A 23,815-nucleotide genomic window follows, 5' to 3' on the forward strand; every position below is an offset into this window, starting at 1 on the left:
AGCAGCAGCAGCAATCCACGGATGTTAGAAATGCACACTCTAACCCAAAGAATCAGAATCTGCAGTTTAACAAGATCCTTAAGTACAAAATTCCCAAGTACAAAATTTGAGAAGCAGTTGCCAACGATACATCAATTTTCTAAGTCTCACTTTTAATTCAACACACACACACACCGCTGTACTCCAAGCTCAGGAAGTGAATCACACGAGAACAGAGGGTAGTGGAGAGGTCAAAAGGTTTTCCTTTATTGCTGCTGGCCGAGTAAGCAGGAATCCTCGTCTGACACCCTAACTCCACCTCATCTCATCTCACCCCTCCTCCTTTTAGCTCTCCCTCACTAAACGAGCCACTAACAGCTAGCTACGCCTAGGCTGGGCAGAGCTTTGGAAACTCTGAAGGGAGAGGGAGGCGATGCAGAAGTTGGGGGTGAAAGGAAAAGCATTCTTCTGGTTGCATTGCCTGCTCACAACAATTCCTTGCCTTCTGCCCTTAAGAAAAATGGCGCTCGGAGTAGATCACTTCCGGTTACGGAGCCAAACCAAATCGGGAAGGGCAAGAGACCGGAAGTAACCGCCCTCCTGCTACTCCTCCCGCCGCCTTCCAGTCTCCCAGCCTCTCTTGGGAGAATGAGGCGGCTTGAGGGCTGTGGCTGAGGTGCGGTTGCTGGGTTACAAGTCGGAGCCGGGACAGGGTGAGTGCCCGCAGCCTCGGCCGCGGGCCGGTTCACTTTGCTCGGGTGACGTTCGTCCTGCCGGGGGCAGGGAGCGGGGAGTCGTGCGTGGGGCGCTCTGTGACGAGGCGCCGCCGCAGTCCTGCGGAAAAGGAGGGAGCTGCTGCGGTTGCGAGTAGGGCTGGCGGCCGGGTTAGGCCCGCGGAGCCCGCGAGCCCGGAGCCCGGGGTACCGGGAGCCGGGGCCGGCGCACGCGCGCCGGGGGTGGGGTCTGGCCCCGAGCCCTACGGGCGGGGCTCCAGCGCCTGTTGTGGAGGACAGGGAAGGCCTTTCTCCAAGGTCGGCGTTCACCACCAGCTGAACCGAGTTGTTACCCCCACCGTGCTTTCCCGCTCGTCCCCTTTGGTCAGTCATTTCCTGACGCTTTGGAAGGCTCAGCCTTCTTTATGGCCCCTCTGCTCCATTTGACACACATGCATACCAGGATTAGACTGGTGTGTGATCGTTCTTGTTTGGTGTCTTTTCAGGAGAAGCTGCCACCAAAACTTATTTTTCTTAACTTACACTCCTTGAAGTTCTTGGTACTTTGGCTGGAAACGTTAATACTCGCTTTAAGGCTTGCCTCCTTATTTGTTGCGATGAGAACTACTTCTTTCTAAACGTTAGTATTGCATTATGATCTTGGAATTTTATTTCCGCATTATGATCTTGGAATTTTATTTCCTCATTCTGTATATCCACCTCCACCCACCTAGAGGTCCAGGTTGAAAAACTTAATAACTTTGTTACTGTTCATGAACTTGGCTTCATGTCACCCGCTGCCGTGTTCCCTGATGTAGTTAAGAGTCACATGCAATCAGAATTTGGCCAGTTTCATCATCAGCAAAGGGAACTAAAGTAATTGCAATCAAGATTTTGGCCAATAGAATTCACTTATTTTAGTGGAATATCACCCAAAAGTAGTCTTTAATTGTCTGACTAAAACACTTCTCCCCCAGGGACTTCCCTGGTGGTCCAGTGGTTAGGAATCCGTCCTGCAATGCCGGGGGACGCAGGTTCAATCTACCCCTGGTTGGGGAACTAAGATCCCATATGCCATGGGGTAACTAAGCCCACGCTCCACAACTAGAGAGCCCGCGTGCCCCAACTACAGAGCCCACGCACTCTGGAACCCCCCGCGCCGCACCCGACGCAGCCAAAAAGTGAATATATAAGTAAAACACTTATTTTCCCCAGAAATATATCTAAAAGTTTGGAAGTTTGGAAGTTTGTTTCATTGGGGAGTTAATGTTGCTGGAGTGTTGTTAACTCACATGTCTTTATCATTCAGTTTAATTTGTACTTTTCTAACTTTTTATTTTCAGCATAATGGCAGAAAGTGCTTCTCCACTGAAGCACTTTGTGCTGGCTAAGAAGACAATTACAGCAATCTTTGACCAGTTACTGGAGTTTGTTACTGAAGGATCACATTTTGTTGAAGGTTAGCTCCTCTAAGTTTTTTAAATAATTACTTTTGAAAATATATAAAGGTGCTTTATTCTTTCAACCTTGGTTACTGAACACATACAGGGGATTGTGCTCAATGAGAGATACCATAACAAATAAAACCCATTTCTGCCCTCCAAAGGAGGAAGATTGAATTATATTAATAGCAACTAAGAAAGAAGTGCACATGTGAGGTCCTATTCTAAGCACTTTATTTTATTAATAACTCGTTTAATCCTCAAATCAACACTGAGGCAGATTTTAATCACACTCATTTTAAAAATGAAGGAACTAAGGCACAGAAAAGGTAAGCAGCTTACCAAAGGTCACGCAGCTAGTAAATGCCCAGACAAAGTCAGGCAGCCCACATTTAGCCATTATACTTATCACCCCCATCAACTCAGCAGTTAAGCCAAGATCTGAGACCTATCTTATCTTCTCAAATGAGGCTGGGATGCAGTGGGAAAAGGGCAAAAGGAGTTTTCTTAAACAGAGTGTAACTGTTCAAACAAAGGTGGTGAGAATGTCATACTGGGAAATACTACTTTAGAGATAATTGTTGACCTTCAAGCGTACAGTGAAAAGGGAGGGATTCTGTAAACTCCTGTGACAGTGGGAAAACATTTGGTAGGTTGGTAGAATCAAACATTTTTCCTTGTCCCTCCTAATTCTCTTTCACCAGATTTTGAGTTTCTTGCGAGTAGGGATCCTGCCTCATTATTTTGTCCGTATTACCAGATCTGACACAAGTTTTGCTGTTGAATGAGGAAAAAAATACTGGTTCAGAATCTTAGTTTTCAATTTGGAAAGAATTTGAGCTGGCATGGTGACTTTTGAATAATATTTTATTCTGAAAAAGTTGATGGGAAGTGAAAATGAAGTTAAACATAACATCTTCTGTGTATTGAGCATGTAATAGATGCTAGGAGCTATTACTCTAGGAGCTAGTGAATTCAGCTTTAGAATCTGAATTCAATGTTACTGTTATTGGTGGGTATCGAGCCAGTAGACATAACCAAACCACAGAGCGGGAGAAGGAAGGATTTATTACTTGCAGCAGGTGAGGAGAACACTGGGGATCTTTCCCAAAGCAGTGTGTCCCCAAACAGCAAAATTGGGGAAGTTTTAAGCTAAGGGTACATGTGTATTCATGAAGGGGCTTGAGCAGAGGAGAATTCAGCATAGAATTGGAGCAAAGATCAACAGAGTCCAGGTCTTGGTTGACTCAAGTCAGGAGGGTCAACATCATCATTCAGTTCTCCACCTGGGTGGGGACTTTAGTTCCTGCAGATCTCAAAGATCGATAGATAGATAGATAGATACACACACACACTTATATGTATGTCTCTTGAGGAGGAACTAGGACTCTGCTTTATCACTCACTATTGTTTGACTGCCTTTTCTCTTTTGCTGCATTCCCTTAAGATCATCGGTACTGAGACCTGTTCAAGGGCAAGCATTGTGGCCAGGCTTAGATCACAAAATGGCTTAGGCCAGAATGGATTCTCTTAAGTCAAGAAAGCCATTCCTGGTTCTCTTTCTCCAGGGACCCCCTAACCTATCTGCTTACATTACTGGTTCTAAAACCTCAGAAAAAAATGTTGCAAAAAAGAGGCAAAGCAAGTAAATCAGGAAGCACGTAGAAGAGCAAGAATGAAATGAAAAACAAAGATGAATGTAATGGTATTTAAGCCAGTCTTGCCTTTATTCACCAAATTGCACATATTTTATCAATGTACTTGAAAAGTATGGTGAGATGTGAAGCTTAAGTTTAATTAGATGGTCACTCAGTAAGTTGTGTCAGTATTTGTCTCTAATTAGGACCATTCAGATAGCCAAATGAATCTTCATGTGTTCACCTTCAAAACGAGATGATAAAAATGTAAAAATGTATATTCCTGAAATACAAACAAAACTGAGATACTTTCCTACTTTTCAAATCGTTGCTTTCCCAGCTATCCCCATCTCTGGAGGAAGAGAGATTGGGGCTGGGGTAGGCAGTTACTCCCAGACCTGACAGGAGTGGGTTACAGTCTGCAATTCTCTTTTCATTCATGTTCAAGGAGCTGTCTTGCTCCATCCCTGTGGGAAGCAGACAAGAAGTAGTAAGACAGCAAGGTCTAACCTAGCTTGAAGACCTCCTTGAACCATATCTTTATTTTGGGGGGACTACCCATTCAGACCTCACTCTTAGCATGTGAATCCCTCTTCTCAGTTCAAGATTTGAAGCTCCTGTCAGGATGGAATAATAATAGGTGGATATTAGGTTCTAGTTTCACTGTTCAGAAATGCTTTTTTGTCTTAGGTGGGTATTTTGTATCTTTGAGACCTAGATGAATAATAAATACCCTTTTGACTGGACCCCTGTAATTTTTAATAATTTTGAAATTCTTTTGGGCAGTATTCTTATGACCCATTGCAACGAGGCATTCACCTTTTACCAAATATTCAGATACCATGTTATTTTTATTTTCAAATATCATGTTAATATAGAACAAAACCCAAATATATGCATATCTTAAGTATTCTGTTTTATAATTAACTTAATATTCATCTATATTACTTTCTCTAATACCGTTTCAATTTTACAGCAACATACAAGAATCCAGAACTTGACCGAGTAGCTACTGAGGATGATCTGATAGAAATACAGAGGTATAAAAATAAGCTTTCCATCATTGGTGAGGTGTTGTCTCGGAGACACATGAAAGTGGCATTTTTTGGCAGGTAATCCTTTATTTCTTCTCAAGGGTAGTTTCCAGATATTAGCTTTTCTTGATCATATCCGCAGCTTTGTTTCTGATGTTGCAGCAAGTGGTATTCTTCCCCCTTCTCTTCACAACAGTTTCTGCCTGTATTAAATGTTAAAGCTATTAGCATGTAAAAGAACTTGTTCATTTTAGCTCCTGGTTTAAAATAAAGCTTTATGAAGGTCAATCATATTTTTATTTTTTAAGGATGCTCATCTCTAAGAATTGGCTTCTTAGCCAGCTATAAGGATAGAAAAACAGATAAGTATAATTTGTGACTTACTCTTTTTAAGTTTCTGTTGATTGTCTGGTGTGCCTTCCAAAAGGATTTTCAGCTACATGATTCCCAGAGGGAGAATGAGAAGTGCCATTCCTTAATGAAACTTCTGGAGTGGTAGAATGATTTCTGCCACAGCTTACACATTAATTTAAGGACCATTTGTTAACTACCTATGTACCAATCACTCTGTTAGGTACTAGAGATGCAAAGAGAAATGACGAGGCCCCCACTTGGTTGTTCAGATATCATGTGCTGTTCACCAATAGAAGCATTTATTTACTCACTAACCTCGTAGGCCTTCTAAGCTATTTCCCATCTTAGGGCTTTAGCACTTGCAATTTCCTATGCCTAGAATTCTCTTTGCCTTGTTGTATGTCTGACTCCTTCTCACTCTTCAAATCTCATCCTAAATGTTACTACAGCAGAAACCTTTCCGGACCACTCTAAGGTATTCCTTCTCAGTTATTCTCTGCTAAAGCACCCTGTTTATGTCCTTGGAAACTTTTCTCAAAGCTCTGTTTTTGTTTGTTTTTTGTTTTATGTTGTTATCTGCTTCTTCCACTTGACCATATTCTCAGAGCCTTAAACAGAGTCTAGTATGAAGTAGGTCCATGAAAGAGGCCCTACCGCAGGTTAGGGTGGTATAGGAGTGGGAGGGAAGAGGCCTCCTGGAGAAGTGATGACTCAGTTGTCCTGCTTGAGAAGAAGAAATAGGAATGAGCTTTGCATGTGAAAAAGGTCCAGCCCAGATTTAAGATGGGATGTTAGACCACATCTTGTGATGGGAAGAGTGGGCTGTGATTTCAGATTGTAATCTGATGAAATTTTTTTTTTTACAAAATTTGCATTCTAAAAAAGTTGGCCTTTGACCCAGTGAAAGAACAAAGTTTTTACCATTATGTTTTGTCATGATTTTGTGTATTCATTCTTCAGGACAAGCAGTGGGAAGAGCTCTGTTATCAATGCCATGTTGTGGGATAAAGTCCTCCCTAGTGGAATTGGCCATACAACCAATTGCTTCCTGAGTGTTGAAGGAACAGATGGAGATAAAGCCTATCTCATGACAGAAGGGTCAGATGAAAAAAAGAATGTGAAGGTATACTGTTTGATCTTTAGCAACATAATGTACCTGAAATAATGTCCTTAACTTGTTCTTTTAAAAAATTTTTTACAAGATGTCTGCATTGCTAGAGATGGAAGAACCATTAGTATTTCTATTCATAGCTTTTAAAACCATCACTAATATTGTGAATTTTCTAAAATTCTTTTGCTTCAGAGCTAAGTTACTGGAAGAATAAAACCTGTCCTCAACTAAATGAAAGTAAATTAGAATTAAAAGTTTATAAAATTTTTAAAATAGTGTTCCTGGTGAAAAGAACATTATTGAAGTGTGTTGTTGCTGTTTAATCTCAAATCTTGTCTTTCTAAAGAAAACTTTGTTTAAAAAATTGGGCTCTGGAATCTGTTTTTGACACATCTGTGCCTTTAGAAACTGTTTTTGCCTTTGGAGTATTTGGTAAACATATTCATTAGTAAATGTTATAGCTTTATCAGATAAAGGCCAGTGGTAGTTCCCTACCTTTCATAAATTTCTTAAGGAATTCAGTGGCACTAGATTTTTTTCAGCCAAACAAAAATAAAAAGCAGTTAGGATGCAAGATGTTTACTCTGGAATGAAAGCAATTGGTAAAAGGCACTGCTTCTCACTATACTCACTTTATCTTAAGTCGTAAGATCTCTCCCACAAATGCAAAAGTTCAGTGTGTGAAGATCCATGCTATTTTAGTTTTGGCTAAACTGTGGGTGAATTCATAGGTCTAGTCCTCCTTCTGTGAGTTTGCTGTTTGATCAGAGAAGGTAACTCAATCTGTCTAATACCCTTCAGATTACTTACAAACAATAAATAAGATGATATTTATGAAAATATTTTTCAAGGTTTTAAGCCATACAAATGAAGGAATCACTTATTTTGTAATCAAGATAAGTAGCAGACACTATTCTAAAATACTTGTAATAACTCAAACCTCACCACAACTCTGTCAGATGGGTGCTTTTATTATTTTAATTTTATAGGTAAGGTATCAGGATTTTTTTTTTTTAATTAAATTTATTTATTTATTTATTTTTGACTGCGTTGGGTCTTCGTTGCTACGCACGGGCTTCCTCTAGTTGCCGTGAGCGGGGGTTACTCTTCATTGCAGCGCACTGGTTTCTCACTGCGGTAGCTTCTCTTGTGGAGCACAGGCTCTAGGCACGCGGGCTTCAGTAGTTGTGGCTCCCGGGCTTCAGTAGTTGTGGCACGTGGGCTCTAGAGAGCAGGCTCAGTAGTTGTGGCGCACGGCCCTAGCTGCTCCGCGGCATGTGGGATCCTCCCGGACTAGGGCTCGAACCCGCGTCCCCTGCATTGGCAGGCAGATTCCTAACCACTGCGCCACCAGGGAAGCCCAGGTATCAGGATTTTAATACAGGTTTATAATTCTATCAAAAAGTTTATGAAAGCAAGCAGAAAAACCCCTACCTAACATTGTCACTGTGGAGATTCACTTCAAGCCTGATCAGGACCATTGTGCCCATTTGAAAATAGATGTTTCCCTTTAAAATTTCATACAAATCACAAAAGAACCATCGAGGTATGTGTACTGATGCCCTTTCCTTGATTATTAATTTTGTCTTAAGCCCTTTGTACTTAATTGTGTGTTTAACACATACATGAAAGGTAATGAACTAATGTATGTCAGAAGTCAACTTGAGAAATAGAAATATTTTAGGAAATTTAAATGGAAAGAGAAGGCATAGTCATTGATATAAAGCAGGCTTGTGTGAATAAATAACTGCCTAGTGACGTTCCTTTATTTTTCCCCCCCTTATTAGTAAGCAATAAACTCAGTTTAGAAGAGTCAGAAAATACAGTTCGGCAAAAAGAAAAGAAACTCCAAAACTCTTACACTTCCAAAACCAGTGGAAATTCTTTGGTAGAGTTAAATTGGTGTTTCTCTGTATTTTTAAAACAAAATGGTTTTATATCATATATGCTATTTACTTTCTTTTTTTTTTAATAATTTTATTTATTTATTATTTATTTGGCTGCACTGGGTCTTCATTGCTACGTGTGGCCTTTCTTTAGTTGCAATGAGCAGGGGCTACTCTTCGTTGTAGTGTGCGGGCTTCTCATTGCGATGGCTTCTCTTGTTGTGGAGCACGGGCTCTAGGCGCACAGGTGGGCTTCAATAGTTGTGGCATGCAGGCTCAGTAGTTGTGGTGCACAGGCTTTGTTGCTCCGCAACATGTGGGATCTTCCTGGACCAGGGATCGAACCCATGTACCCTGCATTGGCAGGTGGATTCTTAACCACTGCACCACCAGGGAAGTCCCATATATGCTATTTTCTGATTTGCTTTTTTTCTCTTAATATATTGTGAATTTCTTTTCATACATACAATATCAATTTCAGGGGTTGCATGGGATTCATTGCCAGAGTTCCATTTGTTGGACATTTAGAATGTTTCCAGCCCAGATTATTGTTGTAGAATGGTATGAGTAAACCGTTTCAAGGCCTTATTTTTTTTCCTACTTGGTAATTTTAAACCTCAGGTTTCTCAATATTGCTCAGATGGTTTTATTTCAAAAGATTTAAAGTTCTGTTTTTTCTACACGTTTTGCAAAAATAAATGTACCAAATCATAATATTTTAAATTTTTATTGAATTTTGTTACAAGTAGAGTTTTATTTTTTCTTTCCTTCCCACTTTAGACAGTTAATCAGCTGGCCCATGCCCTTCACATGGACAAAGACTTGAAAGCTGGCTGTCTTGTACATGTGTTTTGGCCAAAGGCAAAATGTGCCCTCTTGAGAGATGACCTGGTTTTAGTGGATAGGTAAAATTACATATGAATTGTTTTCTACGTATGTATTTGTATTTTTTTTTTTTAGAAATGCTGCTTGCTTTTAGCATGTAGTACGTAAAAATTTTAGATGTTCAATTGCTTAAAAAAAAATGTTCAATTGCTGCTTTGTTCTCATTTGCTAGATTGTAATGGAACGGATAAGTTATTATTTTTTTGTTTTTTAATGGTTTCATAAAAGTGCAAATTTATCAGTTTAATTCTATTACACGAAATTTCAAGAATTGTCACTTTTTTCTCTAGACTGTAGTTTGGATAATTGGTTGGGCCTTAGAGATTGTCTCATTCTAGATACCTAGATAGATAACTCTAAATAAGTATTATTTTTAATCAGTAATTATTCTTGAGACTTAGTTTCCCAAAATGACCGCTGGACAGTTCATACAGCTTTTCATCATTCAAGAATTAATTGAATGCTTTTGTAATTTATTCGGGCTCTTCTGATTAACCTGCATTTAATATGTTTTTTCAGAAATCATCCTACTATACTGGTGCTTAATAAAATGGTAATGCATATCTGTTTAGCAGAGTCCTTAACCAAAAAAAGTAGTTAAATGATTTTTTTAAATTGTGGTGTGCTCTTTTGTTTTCTTCAGTTAAAATTTCAGTGTTCTATGGAAATCTTTATTTTTTTGGTTGAGGGTCTTCCCTTTTGATTGAAAGAGAGTTTCAAGTAATCAACAGAAATAGCTCAGATGAGAGAAGGTGCTTGGGAAATTAAAATATTTGGTTTAAATATAATATTAACTAATTAATTTTTCTTTATTTCATGGCCAGACTGTATCCATGACCCCAACCTGTTAACTTGCCAATTTGTCACAGGACATATCAAGTCAATGTATAGACAGTTGGACTATACTTTTTATAGTATAGATTGTATATTAGCCTAGGTTTTTTTTTTCTTTTTTTCCTTTGCTTATTTTCAGTCTTCCAAAGCATAAAGATTTAAATGATTAAAATAGTGAACATGTTACTTGCTTTGTCAAAAATCACGAAGTTTTCTCTCTTTAGTAAATAAACTTTTTTAGCATTTGTTAAGTTGTTGATTGGACAGGCTCTGGGGGTTGTCAGCAGAATAGAAGTATATAAAGCACAGATTCTCAGCTTTCCACAACTGCTGTCTTATAGCTGAGAAAGTAATTTAAATCTAGGCTTCAGACTGATAACTGGTAGAAATCCTATCCTTTAGACTTCAACTAATTCTTAAAAGTTTAAAAAAATTATCTCTCTGTAATCTAAATTTTCTTTTAAAGAATATATAATACAATTCTTATTTTATTCCCATTAGTCCAGGTACAGATGTCACTACAGAGCTGGATAGCTGGATTGATAAGTTTTGCTTAGATGCCGATGTCTTCGTTTTGGTTGCAAACTCTGAATCAACTCTAATGAATACGGTAGGGTCTAATCATTATTTTGTTTGAATGATAGGAAATGATGTCTGTTTTAATTCTGAAAAGTGAAGGAAATCTAAGTCATGGATTAGAAAGAAGCTCTAATATCAGAGGTGAACAAAGGGGTTTGTGTTTCTGTGGGATTGGAAGGGCTGATTCCGGTTTGATGGCTCTAGCTTCTAGTAAATATTTGAGTTCATGGTGTGATACATGTGTGTTGTTGACATTCACTGTGGTTATTTACAAGTTTCTGAAGGAATAGGCATCAGAATTGTTAGGCTGTTGGCTTAAGTCTTTTGAATAAAGTATAACACTCCCACCTCACCTCCCTATCTGGCAGGCAAGGCTTTTCATACTTTGAGTTTTGTCAGCCTTTTCCGGCTTTATCTGTGTGCACTGTAGATTTCAGCTTACCTGTGTACACTATAAGCTGCTATCAAACATAGAAGATTATTTATCCAGAATGTCTAGAGCCAGACTTATTTCAAATAAACTTTCCAGAGTTTCAATATCTAATATCCAAAACTATTGTATAATCTTAAAAAAATGTTATTCATCAAAAGCATATAAATGGCCAAACACCATTAAAACCTAGGTGTTACCAGCAAGACCTGTTTTGTCACCGTGTTATTAGTGTTTATATGGCCCAATCTATATCACACAAACCATGTTGCTGTGACCACACTGACAGTTGTTTACAACCTGATGGTATAAAAAATAGGGAAATGTTTAAAATCTGTTTTAGAGTAACTACATTATTTAGGTGTTGGATAAACAAACTTTGATACACATCCTGACTTTGGTACCTTTGTTTATGTTATTCTTTGTGCGCAGTTCTTCGCCCTCCCAATTTTTCATCCTTCAGAAGGCCCTGTTGTCAGTACTTTTCAAGCCCATCTTTACCACCGCTTCCTTCTTTATGGAGCATTTCCTAATTTCAATTGGATATTTATACTATTTATGGCATATACCTTTATTGTTTATTATGATGTGTTGTACATGTGTCTTACATTATTATTTACTTAGTCTAAATCTTCAAAAAGATTTGAGGTAGCTTTTTGAAAATATGGACTGTCATATCTCACAGTATCTTTTATGTCATGCATATAGTAGAAACAGATAAATATTGGTTAAATTGAATTTCAGAAAAAGACTGATGGGAGGAGTAGGAAAATCTTAACTTTTGCTTTCCTATATCTTAGTTTTGTCATCTTTGAAAGTTTAATGCTCAGAGTGCTTTGGGATCCTTTATCAGTTGGTGTTATCACCGTTGTTAAATGGTTCAAACTTTGAGATTCAAATAAAGTTTCAAGTATAAAGGTAAAAATAAAGTGGCTTTAAAAAGTAAACATACTGTTGGATATTTCATGTTTTTCAGGAAAAACAGTTTTTTCACAAGGTAAATGAGCGACTTTCCAAGCCTAATATTTTTATTCTGAATAATCGTTGGGATGCCTCTGCATCAGAGCCAGAATATATGGAAGATGTAAGTTATTTTTTTCTTTAAGTTTTGAAATACAGTCATGTACATTGCTATCTGAAGAAACAATACACCTCATAGAATAGAACATCATAAGCAGCTATTCTCTTGAGAAGAATATAGTTATAGAAAACCTGAAGTGGATATGTGATAGAGACAGAGTATTAAGCTACTTTGAAGGAAAGTTATGATATAAAAGTACTATCTAATCATTTTAGATCTTGAAATGTCATTTTGTTTCTGTTGTGTTTTTTTTTAAAATATTTATTTATTTATTTGGTTGTGCTGGGTCTTAGTCGCAGGCAGGCAGGCTCCTTAGTTGCAGCTCGCCGATCTAGTTTCCTGACCAGGGATCGAACCCGGGCCCCTTGCATTGGGAGGGCGAAGTCTTAACCACTGTGCCACCAGGGAAGTCCCCTGTTTTTTTAATTCTCTATTTAAGTATAACATGACAGAAAAGTGTACAAATCATAAGTGTCCAGCTCAGTGAATTTACAAATTTGACACCTGTGTAAGGATCCAGATCAAGAAGGATCCGGATCAAGAAGCAGAACATTCCAGCACCCCAGTACCCCCCGTTTCCAGCCTCTATCCTCCAACCCAAGAATAGCCACTTACCATGTCTTCTGATACCCTAGATTAATTTTTCTGGGTGTTCAACTTTATGTAATGAGATCACATAGTATCTACTTCTATGTCAGGTTTTTTGCTCAACATTACATTTGTGGTATGTATGCATACTGTTGTGCATAGCTGAAGTGCATTGCTGTGTGGTATTTCATCCTATGAAATAACAGTTGATGTGTTCATTCTGATAGTTATGGACATTTGGATAAATATCCTGTTTTTAGCTATCATGAATAATGCTGCTGTGCATATTCTTTTTTATTTATTTATTTTTTGGCTGTGTCGGGTCCTGTTGCGGTGCGCGGGCTTCTCTCTAGTTGTGGCATGCGAGCTCTGTAGTTGTGGCACGTGGGCTTAGTTGCCCTGTGGCATGTGGGATCCTAGTTCCCCGACCAGGGATTGAACCAGCGTCCCCTGCGTTGCAAGACGGATTCTTAACCACTGGGTCACCAGAGAAGTCCCTGTGCATATTCTTGTATATGTCTTTTTGGTGCACATTGGTGTATATTTCTGCTGAGTATATACCAATGGTTCTCAATGTAAGTGGCTGGGCGATTTTGGCCCCCAGGGAATATTTTGGTTGCCACAATTGAGGGTGTGTGCTACTGGCATCTGGTCGGTAGAGGCTAGTGATGCTGTTAAGCATCCTATAACACAGAACAGCTCCTGCCCCCAAACCAAAGATTTATCTGACTCAAAGTGTCAATAACACAGGAATCAGTAATCCATGGGTATAATCTAGGAGTAGAATTGCTGGATTACAGATTAAGAATATGCTGGGGGTTTATTGTTTGTTTTTTGGCCTCACCACATGGCTTACAGGATCTTAGTTCCCTGACCAGGGATTGAACTCTCCCCCTTGGCAGTGAAAACAAAAGAGTCCTAACCACTGAACTATCAGGGAATTCCCAAGAATATGCTGTTTTAATAAATATAGCCCAAGTGTTTTCTGAAGTGCTCATACCAGTTTATATTCCCACCACCAGACTGAGAGTTCCACATGATTTATATCCTTGCCAACACTTGGTATTTTTTGTTTCTGTTTTTCATTTTAGTCATGCTGGTGGTTTTAGAAACTTCATTTTAGAAAGGATAGAGAATTTGGTATTTGGTCTACAAATAATATTTAATTTGCTTGATACTACTTTTTCTGATTTTAATAGTAGTATGTGTTTATTATTTAAAAAAACCTTAGAAAATGCATTAAAAAATAAAATTTACACTATCCCATCACTATTCACATGTTAGATCATTTGCTTTCATTCTTCCCCTCACCCCTCAAATTGAAATTTTGCTTAATATGACGATTTATATCCTGTTGTTATTAACTCTTGCCTTATAGTCATACTCTTTCAAATTGGGGTCTCATTTAATCATCAGAGAATTAGGAAATATCACCCACAGATTGTTCTTCTCCATTCCTATTAAGCTTAATTTTATTAAGTCTTAACATGGAGATCTCTTATCATAGCCATAATACTAAAGGCTGGTACTAAACCCTAACTAACTTCCAATCCTGATTCCTAATTTAGATACCCAAGTGCTATTGTTAAACCTAACTTTAGAGCTCCAATCCCTAGCTAATGCATTCTCCCCAATTTTAATTCCAGGTAGTTTTTTTAAAAAATATTTATCTTTATTTATTTATTTAGGCTGCACTGGGTCTTATTTGCAGCGTGTGGGATCTTTGTTCCAGCATGCGGAACCTTTTTAGTTGCAGCATGCAGGCTTCTTAGTTGTGGCCTGCTCTTAGTTGCGGCATGCATGTGGGATCTAGTTCCCCAATCAGGGATTGAACCTGGGCCCCCTACATAGGGAGCGTGAAGTCTTACCCACTGGACCACCAGGGAAGTCCCCCCAGTGTTTTTTAGAAGAAAAATATACCATCTATGTTCTGATTTCAAAATATAAATAACTTCATTATAGCAAATTTATTGTAGCACTTAATTTCTGATTTTAAAGGTATTAATAGCTTCACTGTAGAAAATTTGGAAAATAAAAGCTTAAGGAAGAAATTAAAGTGCCACCTAGTTTTGTGGGTATTGCCTGCATGCCACCTGTTAATTTACATAAATATATGTACACATCATATATCCTTAATACAGAATTAGGAACCTTTCCCCATGCCATTAAACACTAATGTTCATCTACAGTATGTTTTTTTTTTTTTTTAAATGGTTTTCCTTCTTTTTTTTTTTTTTTTTTTTATAGCACTGCTCCAGGATGGTAGGGCCATCAGAAAGCAGGTTTTTTTTTTTTAAATTTATTTATTTATTTATTTATTTATTCATTTATGGCTGTGCTGGGTCCTCGTCTCTGTGCGAGGGCTCTCTCCAGTTGTGGCAAGCAGGGGCCACTCTTCATCGCGGTGCGCGGGCCTCCCACTATCGCGGCCCCTCCCGCTGCGGAGCACAGGCTCCAGACGCGCAGGCTCAGTAATTGTGGCTCACGGGCCCAGCCGCTCCGCGGCATGTGGGATCCTCCCAGACCAGGGCTCGAACCCGTGTCCCCCGCATTGGCAGGCAGACTCTCAACCACTGCGCCACCGGGGAAGCCCCCCCCTTTTTTTTTTTTTTTTTAAATTTTTATTTATTATTTATTTTTTGCTGTGTTGGGTCTTCGTTTCTGTGCGAGGGCTTTCTCCAGCTGCGGCAAGCAGGGGCCACTCCTCATCGCGGTGCGCGGGCCTCTCACTATTGTGGCCCCTCTTGTTGCGGAGCACAGGCTCCAGACGCGCAGGCTCAGTAGCTGTGGCCCACGGGCCCAGCCGCTCCGCGGCATGTGGGATCCTCCCAGATCAGGGCTCGAACCCGTGTCCCCTGCGTTGGCAGGCAGACTCTCAACCACTGCGCCACCAGGGAAGCCCTACAGTATGTTTCTTAACGGTTGTGTAGTATTTGATGATCCATCAGAATTTTAAATTAAATGTTCAAGGAAGAATCATTAAGTTAAGAGGAAGATTTCCTGTCAGCAAGTATCAAACTTCATTTATTAGAATTTTTGGATTTGTTACATATAAGGCAACTGTTACTATATCATACAGTAATAATATCACTATAAATGGAGTTTAGTATAGGCCGGTAACTGTTATATTTGTTTATTAGAATTCTTTTAATACCCTGTTTTTCTCTAGGTACGCAGACAGCACATGGAAAGATGCCTACATTTCTTGGTGGAGGAGCTCAAAGTTGTGGATCCTTTAGAAGCACAGAGTCGTATCTTTTTTGTTTCTGCAAAGGAAGTTCTTAGTGCTAGAAAGCACAAAGCCCAGGGGATGCCAGAAGGTGGTATGTATTCGTTATTTCATCCTTTTGAAATACAAATAGATTACAAAAATAGCATGCTAGAAATCTTATCTTGCTATATACTAGGTTTTAAAATCTTCACCTAAATATTACAGGTGGGGCACTTGCAGAAGGATTTCAGGCAAGATTGCAGGAGTTTCAGAATTTTGAACAAATCTTTGAGGTAGGAATTTTGTGAATGTACTGACTAATGTAAAACCGTAGCATTGGTTGGAGAGTGATCATAATCTTCTGTTTTCACTGCTTATCTTTGTCAATAACCTTTGGTGTTATTTAGTGTAGTTTCTGACACAGCAAGTAAAACGAGGAAAGTTGGAAGAAAGAAAGTCCCTGCAAAATGGATGATCCATAAGAACAGAAAATTAAAGATTGTAATTTCTTCCTATTCTTTTTCTTTAATGTATTTGTGTTTAAATGAGACACTAGTTTCTAATATTTTGTTGTTCAGTGGGTAAAATATTCTATATTCAATAGTCAGGCACAAGATTAAAGAAATGTAGTTGCTGTTGGAATGGATAATAGAGCAAAATGAAGATTTTTTTTCTTTTGATAGAACATAGTTAATGTCATTGGACAGAAGTTAATTACATTTCTAAACTGTTTCGTCACCTGTTAATTCTCCATGTTTTATGCCAAATGTCCGGAACAAACGAAGACAAAAATAATTAAGATATAGGTCCTGTATTTTAGGAATCTAAACTGCTGAGGTGCATGAATAGATAATGTGTGTGCAGCACTGGGGAGGGAAGATACTCTTATGTTTTGGTGTAGGTGTTTTATTCAGAGACATTAAAACTTTCTACATTGACTGAAAAATTCTTTAGCTGTTAATCTTTTTTTTTTTTTTTTGCCGTTAATCTTCTTGACTCTCATTTAGCTCTTAGTTGTGCTTATTAGATTGCATATCTCCTTCTCACCCCCAGATGAACACAAATACTTCAGAACTGAAAAAAAACTTCCATCAGTAATTATTCTTCCTTACAAGTAGTAACTGTCTTAATAGTAAGGACATAAATGTTGAATGTACTTGGCGGAATTTTTTTAAAATTAACCATTTGCTCACTATCCCCTATTTTTAATTTGATGAGAGGGAGAAAGACCATTAGGTAGATAAAGACAAGGTGTTTAAGAAAACCCACTCTCTGCTATCTTGGTAAGATGTTTCTGATTGTTCAGAGGCCCCTGGGATATCAGTAGGTGTCTTGTCAAGCTAAGCTATAGGATATATGATATCCCAGTTACTCAAAGACCGTTGTTTATCTTCTTTCCCTTTTGCTTTCACAAGAGATTCAATGCTCTCCTCACTCTTACCAGTTACAGTCATTGCATCCATGGAGAAAATATTGGGGAGCGTATCAGTTTCCCTTGTCTTTTCTTATTTATTGAGCTTTTCTTTCTTCCTGTGTGTTTGTGTGCATGTGTGTTTGTCATTGACTTCTCCTACCAAATCATATACTGTTCAGTTATACGTTTATACCTGTTTCATACTGGTTCCTGGTACAGCATTTGATTTCCCAGAATATCTCCTTGAAGAGGTGGGAATGAGAAGAATAAAAGATGTGCTGTAGAGCACTGGTTTTCAAACCGGGCTGATGATGGGAAACACATGAGGTACTTTAGAGAACTGCAGACTCCTGACTCATCTGAGAGACTAATCCAGTAGGGCTAGGATGGACCTAGGAATCTGTTATATATTTAAAGCTTCCTGAGTGATTGCAGTAATCAGGCAGACTTAGGAACTATTTTTAATGTTTTTAGAAGAAACTTGGCATTTCACTTTTTTATTGTAAAAGTTCATTTGAGCATCTAAAAATTATATATGGAAAAAACTGTTTATGAGCAAGAGCTTTTACATGAAGTTGTGGAGAATGTTAGGCTTTAGAGTTTGAAAGTTTTGTTTAAAACTATGATATAAAATGAGAATCAGCTAGAAATTATTTGAATTTACCTAAAGAAATAATCAGATGGCAAAAAATTTTTGTCTGGATGGCCAAACCTTTTTTTGGTAACTGCACTGACAACTCTTTTCCACTTTTTGCCAAAGCTGAAATTTGTTACTTTTAAAACTAATTTTGGTAATTTATGATTTCCTATAAATTGGTGCATTTCTGAGAATTTATGATTTAGCATAAAATTGTTTATTTAAAACATTTTTGTATTCCTTTTCTATATCTATATATATACTTATATGTAGATATATATAGATAAAGGATATAAGAAATATCTGTGTATTTTAAACCTTAATTGGATTTACCAGTGATCTGATTGCTTTGCTTTTCCTCCAAAGACTTTGGTTAATTTATCAGTTGATACATAGTATTTTTTGGTTTTTATACATTAAGTTCTATGTTAATCTTTACACAAAGTTTCTTTCTGCTTTCATTATATGTGGGATCGTTTTTTGCTTTTTGGTCTTTAAGAAAGAATTTAGGGCCATGAATTTGTCTGTGAGTGTAGCTTTGGATATATTCTATAGGGTTTCAGTATCCAGTTTCATTGTTGATTAATTTTTAATGATAGCTTTTGGCATTTCCTATTCAATACAGGAGTTATTAAAATTCAGATGTTTTGATTGTTATCATCTAACTTTTCTTGATTTTTTTTGCATTGTGATCACAAAATGTGGCCTTTACACACATTTTCTCTGTTTTTAGAATTCAGTATTGTGTGTGTAGTCTTATAAGATGATTTTTGTGTAAAGAAAAACTGTACCAAGTTAATCATTTTATCAAACAGTCTGATCTTTGCCATGGACCTCTTGAGATTTATTTGGTTTAAAAGAAGCTGAATGTTATGAACTTTCAGGGTACCAAGTTAAATAAGGCTTGGAAATTAAATAAAATCAATCAAGAAAATCAATGTTAATTCTATTCATATGTTTTCTTGTTTTCAACCTATACTTGGACAGGTGTATATTCTGAACGCAGTTTAGAAATCTAAAATTTTTTTGCCCAAATATTTGGCCATTAACTATTCTTAATAGTTTTGTGTCAGTGAATTTGTTGTGAAGGACATTTCTGGGACAACTGGTGAAATTTGGAAATGGACTGTAGGTTAATAGTATTTTCCCGGTGATAAAAGTTCTGAATACAGTAATTGTTTTGTGGTTGTATAGGAAAATGTCCCCGTTCTTAGGAGACACGTGTTAGTATATTTAGTAGTAAGGCTGTGGTGGTTACAATGAACTGTCAAATTGTTCAGCAGGAAGAAATATATACAGGTATGTATAAAGATGAATATCTATATAGACTTATCTATATAGATCTGCATGGAGAGAGAGAAGGAAAGGTAAACAAAGCTGAATGTTAACATTTGGTATATTTACTTGAAAGGTATATTGTATCTTGGTGTTCTTTCTTGCAATTTTCCTGTCAGTTTAAGATATTACGAAATAATACGTTGGGAGTGGTAAATAGCATGTTATTGGGTATTTAGGGTCTTTTATCAAGGGGACCTGACAAGCTTGTTATATGTCTTAATTACACATAAATATTAATATTTACAAATTTCTAACTACATATGACTAAATCATCAGCTGTTTTCTATAGATGTTATTAGAAAATCGGAAGATGATCATAATTGAGATGTGATTGTTGTTTTGGTTCTAAATCTTTAATAAGTTTTAAAACAGCCTACAGGATACTCTGACAAGATGGAATTTAAATTGTCTGGTGTAGTATTTTAAACTTCTCCTTGGAAAATTAGAGTTCCTGATAAAATAAGTCTGGGAACTGCTGCATGCTATATATGTCCCTTTATTTAAATTAGCATTCCCTGGGACTTCCTCAGTGGTCCAGTGGCTAAGACTCAGTGCTGCCAATGCAGGGGGCCCGGGGTCAATCCCTGGTCAGGGAACTAGATCCCACATGCTGCAACTAAGACCCGGTGCAGCCAAATAAGTAAGTATTAAAAAAAATAAATTAGCATTCCCTATACTTAGTTTGGAATAGAGTATTCCTTTTGCAGTTGACTTTTGATATTTTTCTGATCAGCGGGAACGTCAGTGTGGGATACTTTTTAATTAGAAAAAGATTGCCTGTTTTCTTCTTTATACTTATTCACCAATGTATATTTTTGAATCAAGGAGTAACTTGTATGTTGCCTAATAACTTTTGGAGGTCTTTTCTTTTTCTCTAGTCTAGCTCTAATACTGTGCTGTTATTTACAAATTTGGGGTCTTCATTGCTGATATCTAGATCTGCTTCATCGAGGAACAGAATTTCTTTTAACTTTTTTTTCTTTTAAAAATATTTTTATTCTTTTATTATAGTCTTTGTGACGGTTAATTTGGCAATTTATGAGATAGTTATTTAAAGTAAAATCAAAACTTTGTTTTGGTCATTAAAAAATAAGCAGTTTGCACTTTAAATGTTTAATATTGTGTAGTTATTGGTGGCTTCTGCTTTGGCATATACAGAACAGGAATACTGTAACTTCTTATTACTAATCTCTTCAGGATTAGTGATAATTGAGTGATGTATAAATGAGCTTGACAATGAGCAAAAGTAAGACTATGCATTGAAAAAAAGTAATGGGCTCTGAGTTAAGACATAAACTGTTAACTAAATGAATTACCCTCATGTGCCCTATAGCTAAAGAAATGAATCTGCTTTGTTTTCTATACCTCAAAAAAATACCAAAGAGAGAATTTAAAAGTCTCTTCTGTCCTAGTGAAATAATCATTTTAGAGATGTGAAGGCTCAGCATAGGTTATAAATAGAACACTAAATAAATAGAGTATTGTGACTACCTTTTAAAGCTTAAAAGCTATTTATTTTGATAAAGGATAGTAATTACTTTCAGAAGTAATTACCACAATTTGTACTGGTTTTATATTAAGTTCAAGAAGATGAATTCATGGAAATATTGGAGAGTTGGGGGGGTATATCCCTAATTTGATGTTGTGACCCAGATGAGTGTTCTTGGTTGTTCAAAGACCAGATAATATTTCTCTACACTTGCAGTTGTTTTCAAATGTTATGTCAGTACAGAATTTGACTTTTCTATGATGTAAAAGTGAAAGGCCAATTTTAATTTAATAATTTTGCTAGCACTTAAATGATGAATCACAGTAAATGTTTTAAATAACAAGTAATATGCACATATATTGAAACTGAAACAAAGTTTCACAAAAGAAACATCCGTCATCATATGTGGTGCATTCTGATGTATTCTCTGCGTAAAAAACACTGGTCGTGAAACACTAATTGATTTGTACAACTGTTAGTAAGTTGTGAGCTACAGTTAGCTTGAAAGTGAAACATGAGATAAGGCATCATTCTGACCTGTATGCACACACTATAGTCCAATGACAATAATGGGATTATCTTAGAAATAGCTTTAGATATTTTTCTATAAACAATTTAAAATATTACTTAGGTTGTTTGCTGTTAAATAGTATTTTTCAATTTGTTCAAGCTTTAATCTATAGAAGTCCTTTTTACTAACTTTATGTGAATCGTATCATTCATTTTTTTCAATGTAGAATTCTATTTCATGGCTTAAGAACTTCATGAGGTTTTCATTGCAAATATGAGGAAAGTCAAGATAGATGGACTAGAAGTAGATTAAAGGTGATCCAAATAAAATTAGTCATCCTAATAGGAAACCTTTTTTAACATTGAAAATAGCAGCCTTTTTTATTTATTTTAAAAAAATAATATAGTCAAACAACCATTGCACATTACTGTGTAAAATTACACAAAGCTATGAACTTGCTGTTAAAGCCTTTTAACTTTTAAATTTTTGACATTTTTTTTTACCTTTATAATTTTAAGTTGTGTTTGTCTTCCATTTATTTTCTATCCTTATGTCTGTTTTGGTTAACATTACAAACAGCAAGTTTTTGTGTTTAAATTCCTGAAAATGTTGGGATGGAATTACAGTAATGTGTTATGGCTTGGGCCCCTCGCAGGAGTGTATCTCGCAGTCAGCAGTGAAAACAAAGTTTGAACAGCACACTATCAGAGCTAAACAGATACTAGAAACTGTGAAAAACATAATGGATTCAATAAACGTGGCAGCAGCAGAGAAAAGGTATGAATTCATTTTATTGCAAAATAAAAATTACTTTTGTGTCAATATGAATTCTTTAGAGTAAGGTTTAAAATTTTTATATTATTAAATACCTTTCACACTAACATCAACCTTGTAGGTTTAGCTGATGCCTACTTGCATGTTTTTTAATGAATATTTGAAACTGTAAATATTTTTTTTACAACCTTGAACAAGTACATCATTTACATCCCCTGGATCTCAGTATTCTCGTGTGTGAGCTGTGATTTTAAAATGTTCAGTGGCTTTAAATGTCTTTAAAACAGTGAAAGAACCATTTCTTCCAGCAGAATTTCTCGAAGAAGTCCAAAACAGGTGACCCTCTTTTTACATTCAATCTATCACTCATCTTTCATATATTCATACATTGAAACCTTGAAATCACTCCTTTATGTCAGTTGTGGTTTTATATCAGCTGGTAAACAAACAAGGTGATACTACCTGCCAGCCAGAAAGTGAATTTGGTAAGCATTACTCTATATGTCATACTATACTGCAGTATTTTATTCCATTTATTACCTTGTAATGATGAAAATGAATACACAAAAGTGCCAACACTAGTCGAAGAAAAGGGTAGTTCTCACGAACTTGGTATACTTGAAACAGAGATCAAGATGTTATTAGATGTTATAAGCATAATGATGTTAATTAAGCCTCAATTGGACCTTTAAGTGGGCTTAAGCCAATCAATGGAAAGATATAAAGCATCTAAGATTAAATCCAAGATATAAAATTGGGGATTTTAAATGTATTTGATCTTGCTGAGAACAAAACTCCACTCATATCTAGGTCTGTTGCCTAATTTTGACACTTTTGCAGGAATGCATCATGTACAACATTAGAGAATTTGCAGCATATAAAACTCAAGGATCAGAACCCAGATTCTGATCTCTGGCCCTGTGCACACTGTTTCTGTATAGTGAGCTCAGTTGCTTTATTATGGTAGCCAAAGTAAGTAAGTATTCGTCCACTGGATTGACCTTAATTTTTATAAAAATACAGGACATTGAAGTAAACGTAGCACAAAAAAGATGTGATTTGAGGGTGGTTTGTATAATCGTGCGTTGGGAACAGATGTCTTGGGAAAGATGATCTTAAAAGGATCTCAGGCTTTTGTTTTGCTATATCATCCAGGGGTTGACAAATTTTAGCAGATAGTAAATATTCTAGGCTTTGTAGGCCATACTGTCTCTTTGGCAACTACTCAATTCTGCAGTTTTAGAGCAAAAGCAGCCATATACACAATAGGTTCATGAATGCTTGTGGCTCTATTCCAAGAAAACTTTAACAGAAACTAGCGGATGGCTGGATTGGGCTTGCAGAGTGCTGTTTACTGGCCCCTGTTTATTACGTAGACTTAATATTGAGTTAGTTCTGTTTTGACTGTTCATATCTATGAAATGGGTGGAGATTTAGCATCCTTATTAATCTTTTGTGGGATTCAGGTACCACATGAGCAGAGAGACAGTTTATATCCAATCATCTGTAAAACATTTTATAAGTGAAATATTATTTGAATCCTTTTAGATGTTGAAATACAAGATTTTTTTTTCTTCTATCATGCTAACAGATGGTTCAATATATAAGTGAGTGTTTGTACTTAATTTCTTCGGGACTTTAATATACCCTGAATGTTAATTACTTTTCATACTATAATAGGGTTTATTCAATAGAAGAGAGGGAAGACCAAATTGATAGACTGGACTTTATCCGAAACCAGATGAACCTTTTAACACTGGATGTTAAGAAAAAAATCAGGGAGGTTACAGAGGAGGTTGCAAATAAGGTGGGTAACATTAGCTTTGTGATTATAATATCTGGGAATGGAAATACTTTTGATAATGCTAAAAATGTTATCTGTTACCTT

The 23,815-nt window shown here is 36.9% G+C and overlaps 1 protein-coding gene across 2 annotated transcripts in view; it reads left to right on the forward strand.

Moving 5' to 3' along the window:
• The first annotated feature begins 580 nt into the window (after positions 1-580).
• MFN1 (mitofusin 1) overlaps positions 581-23,815 on the forward strand; it is a 34,470-nt gene continuing 11,235 nt past the window's right edge. The window contains exons 1-12 of one of the 2 annotated variants that reach the window (XM_068546280.1): positions 587-692; positions 1,199-1,332; positions 2,036-2,151; positions 4,748-4,883; positions 6,120-6,282; positions 8,937-9,061; positions 10,377-10,485; positions 11,861-11,968; positions 15,723-15,876; positions 15,990-16,057; positions 21,809-21,930; positions 23,608-23,734. In XM_068546280.1, the coding sequence (XP_068402381.1) occupies positions 2,040-2,151; positions 4,748-4,883; positions 6,120-6,282; positions 8,937-9,061; positions 10,377-10,485; positions 11,861-11,968; positions 15,723-15,876; positions 15,990-16,057; positions 21,809-21,930; positions 23,608-23,734 (1,224 nt within the window). In that variant the 5' untranslated portion in view covers positions 587-692; positions 1,199-1,332; positions 2,036-2,039. Of the gene's footprint in view, positions 693-1,198; positions 1,333-2,035; positions 2,152-4,747; positions 4,884-6,119; positions 6,283-8,936; positions 9,062-10,376; positions 10,486-11,860; positions 11,969-15,722; positions 15,877-15,989; positions 16,058-21,808; positions 21,931-23,607; positions 23,735-23,815 lie in introns of both variants that reach the window. The other variant, XM_068546279.1, reaches the window with a different exon arrangement.

The sequence above is a fragment of the Eschrichtius robustus genome, chromosome 6 (assembly GCF_028021215.1).
Source record: "Eschrichtius robustus isolate mEscRob2 chromosome 6, mEscRob2.pri, whole genome shotgun sequence".
In the NCBI taxonomy this organism is placed as follows: domain Eukaryota; kingdom Metazoa; phylum Chordata; class Mammalia; order Artiodactyla; family Eschrichtiidae; genus Eschrichtius; species Eschrichtius robustus.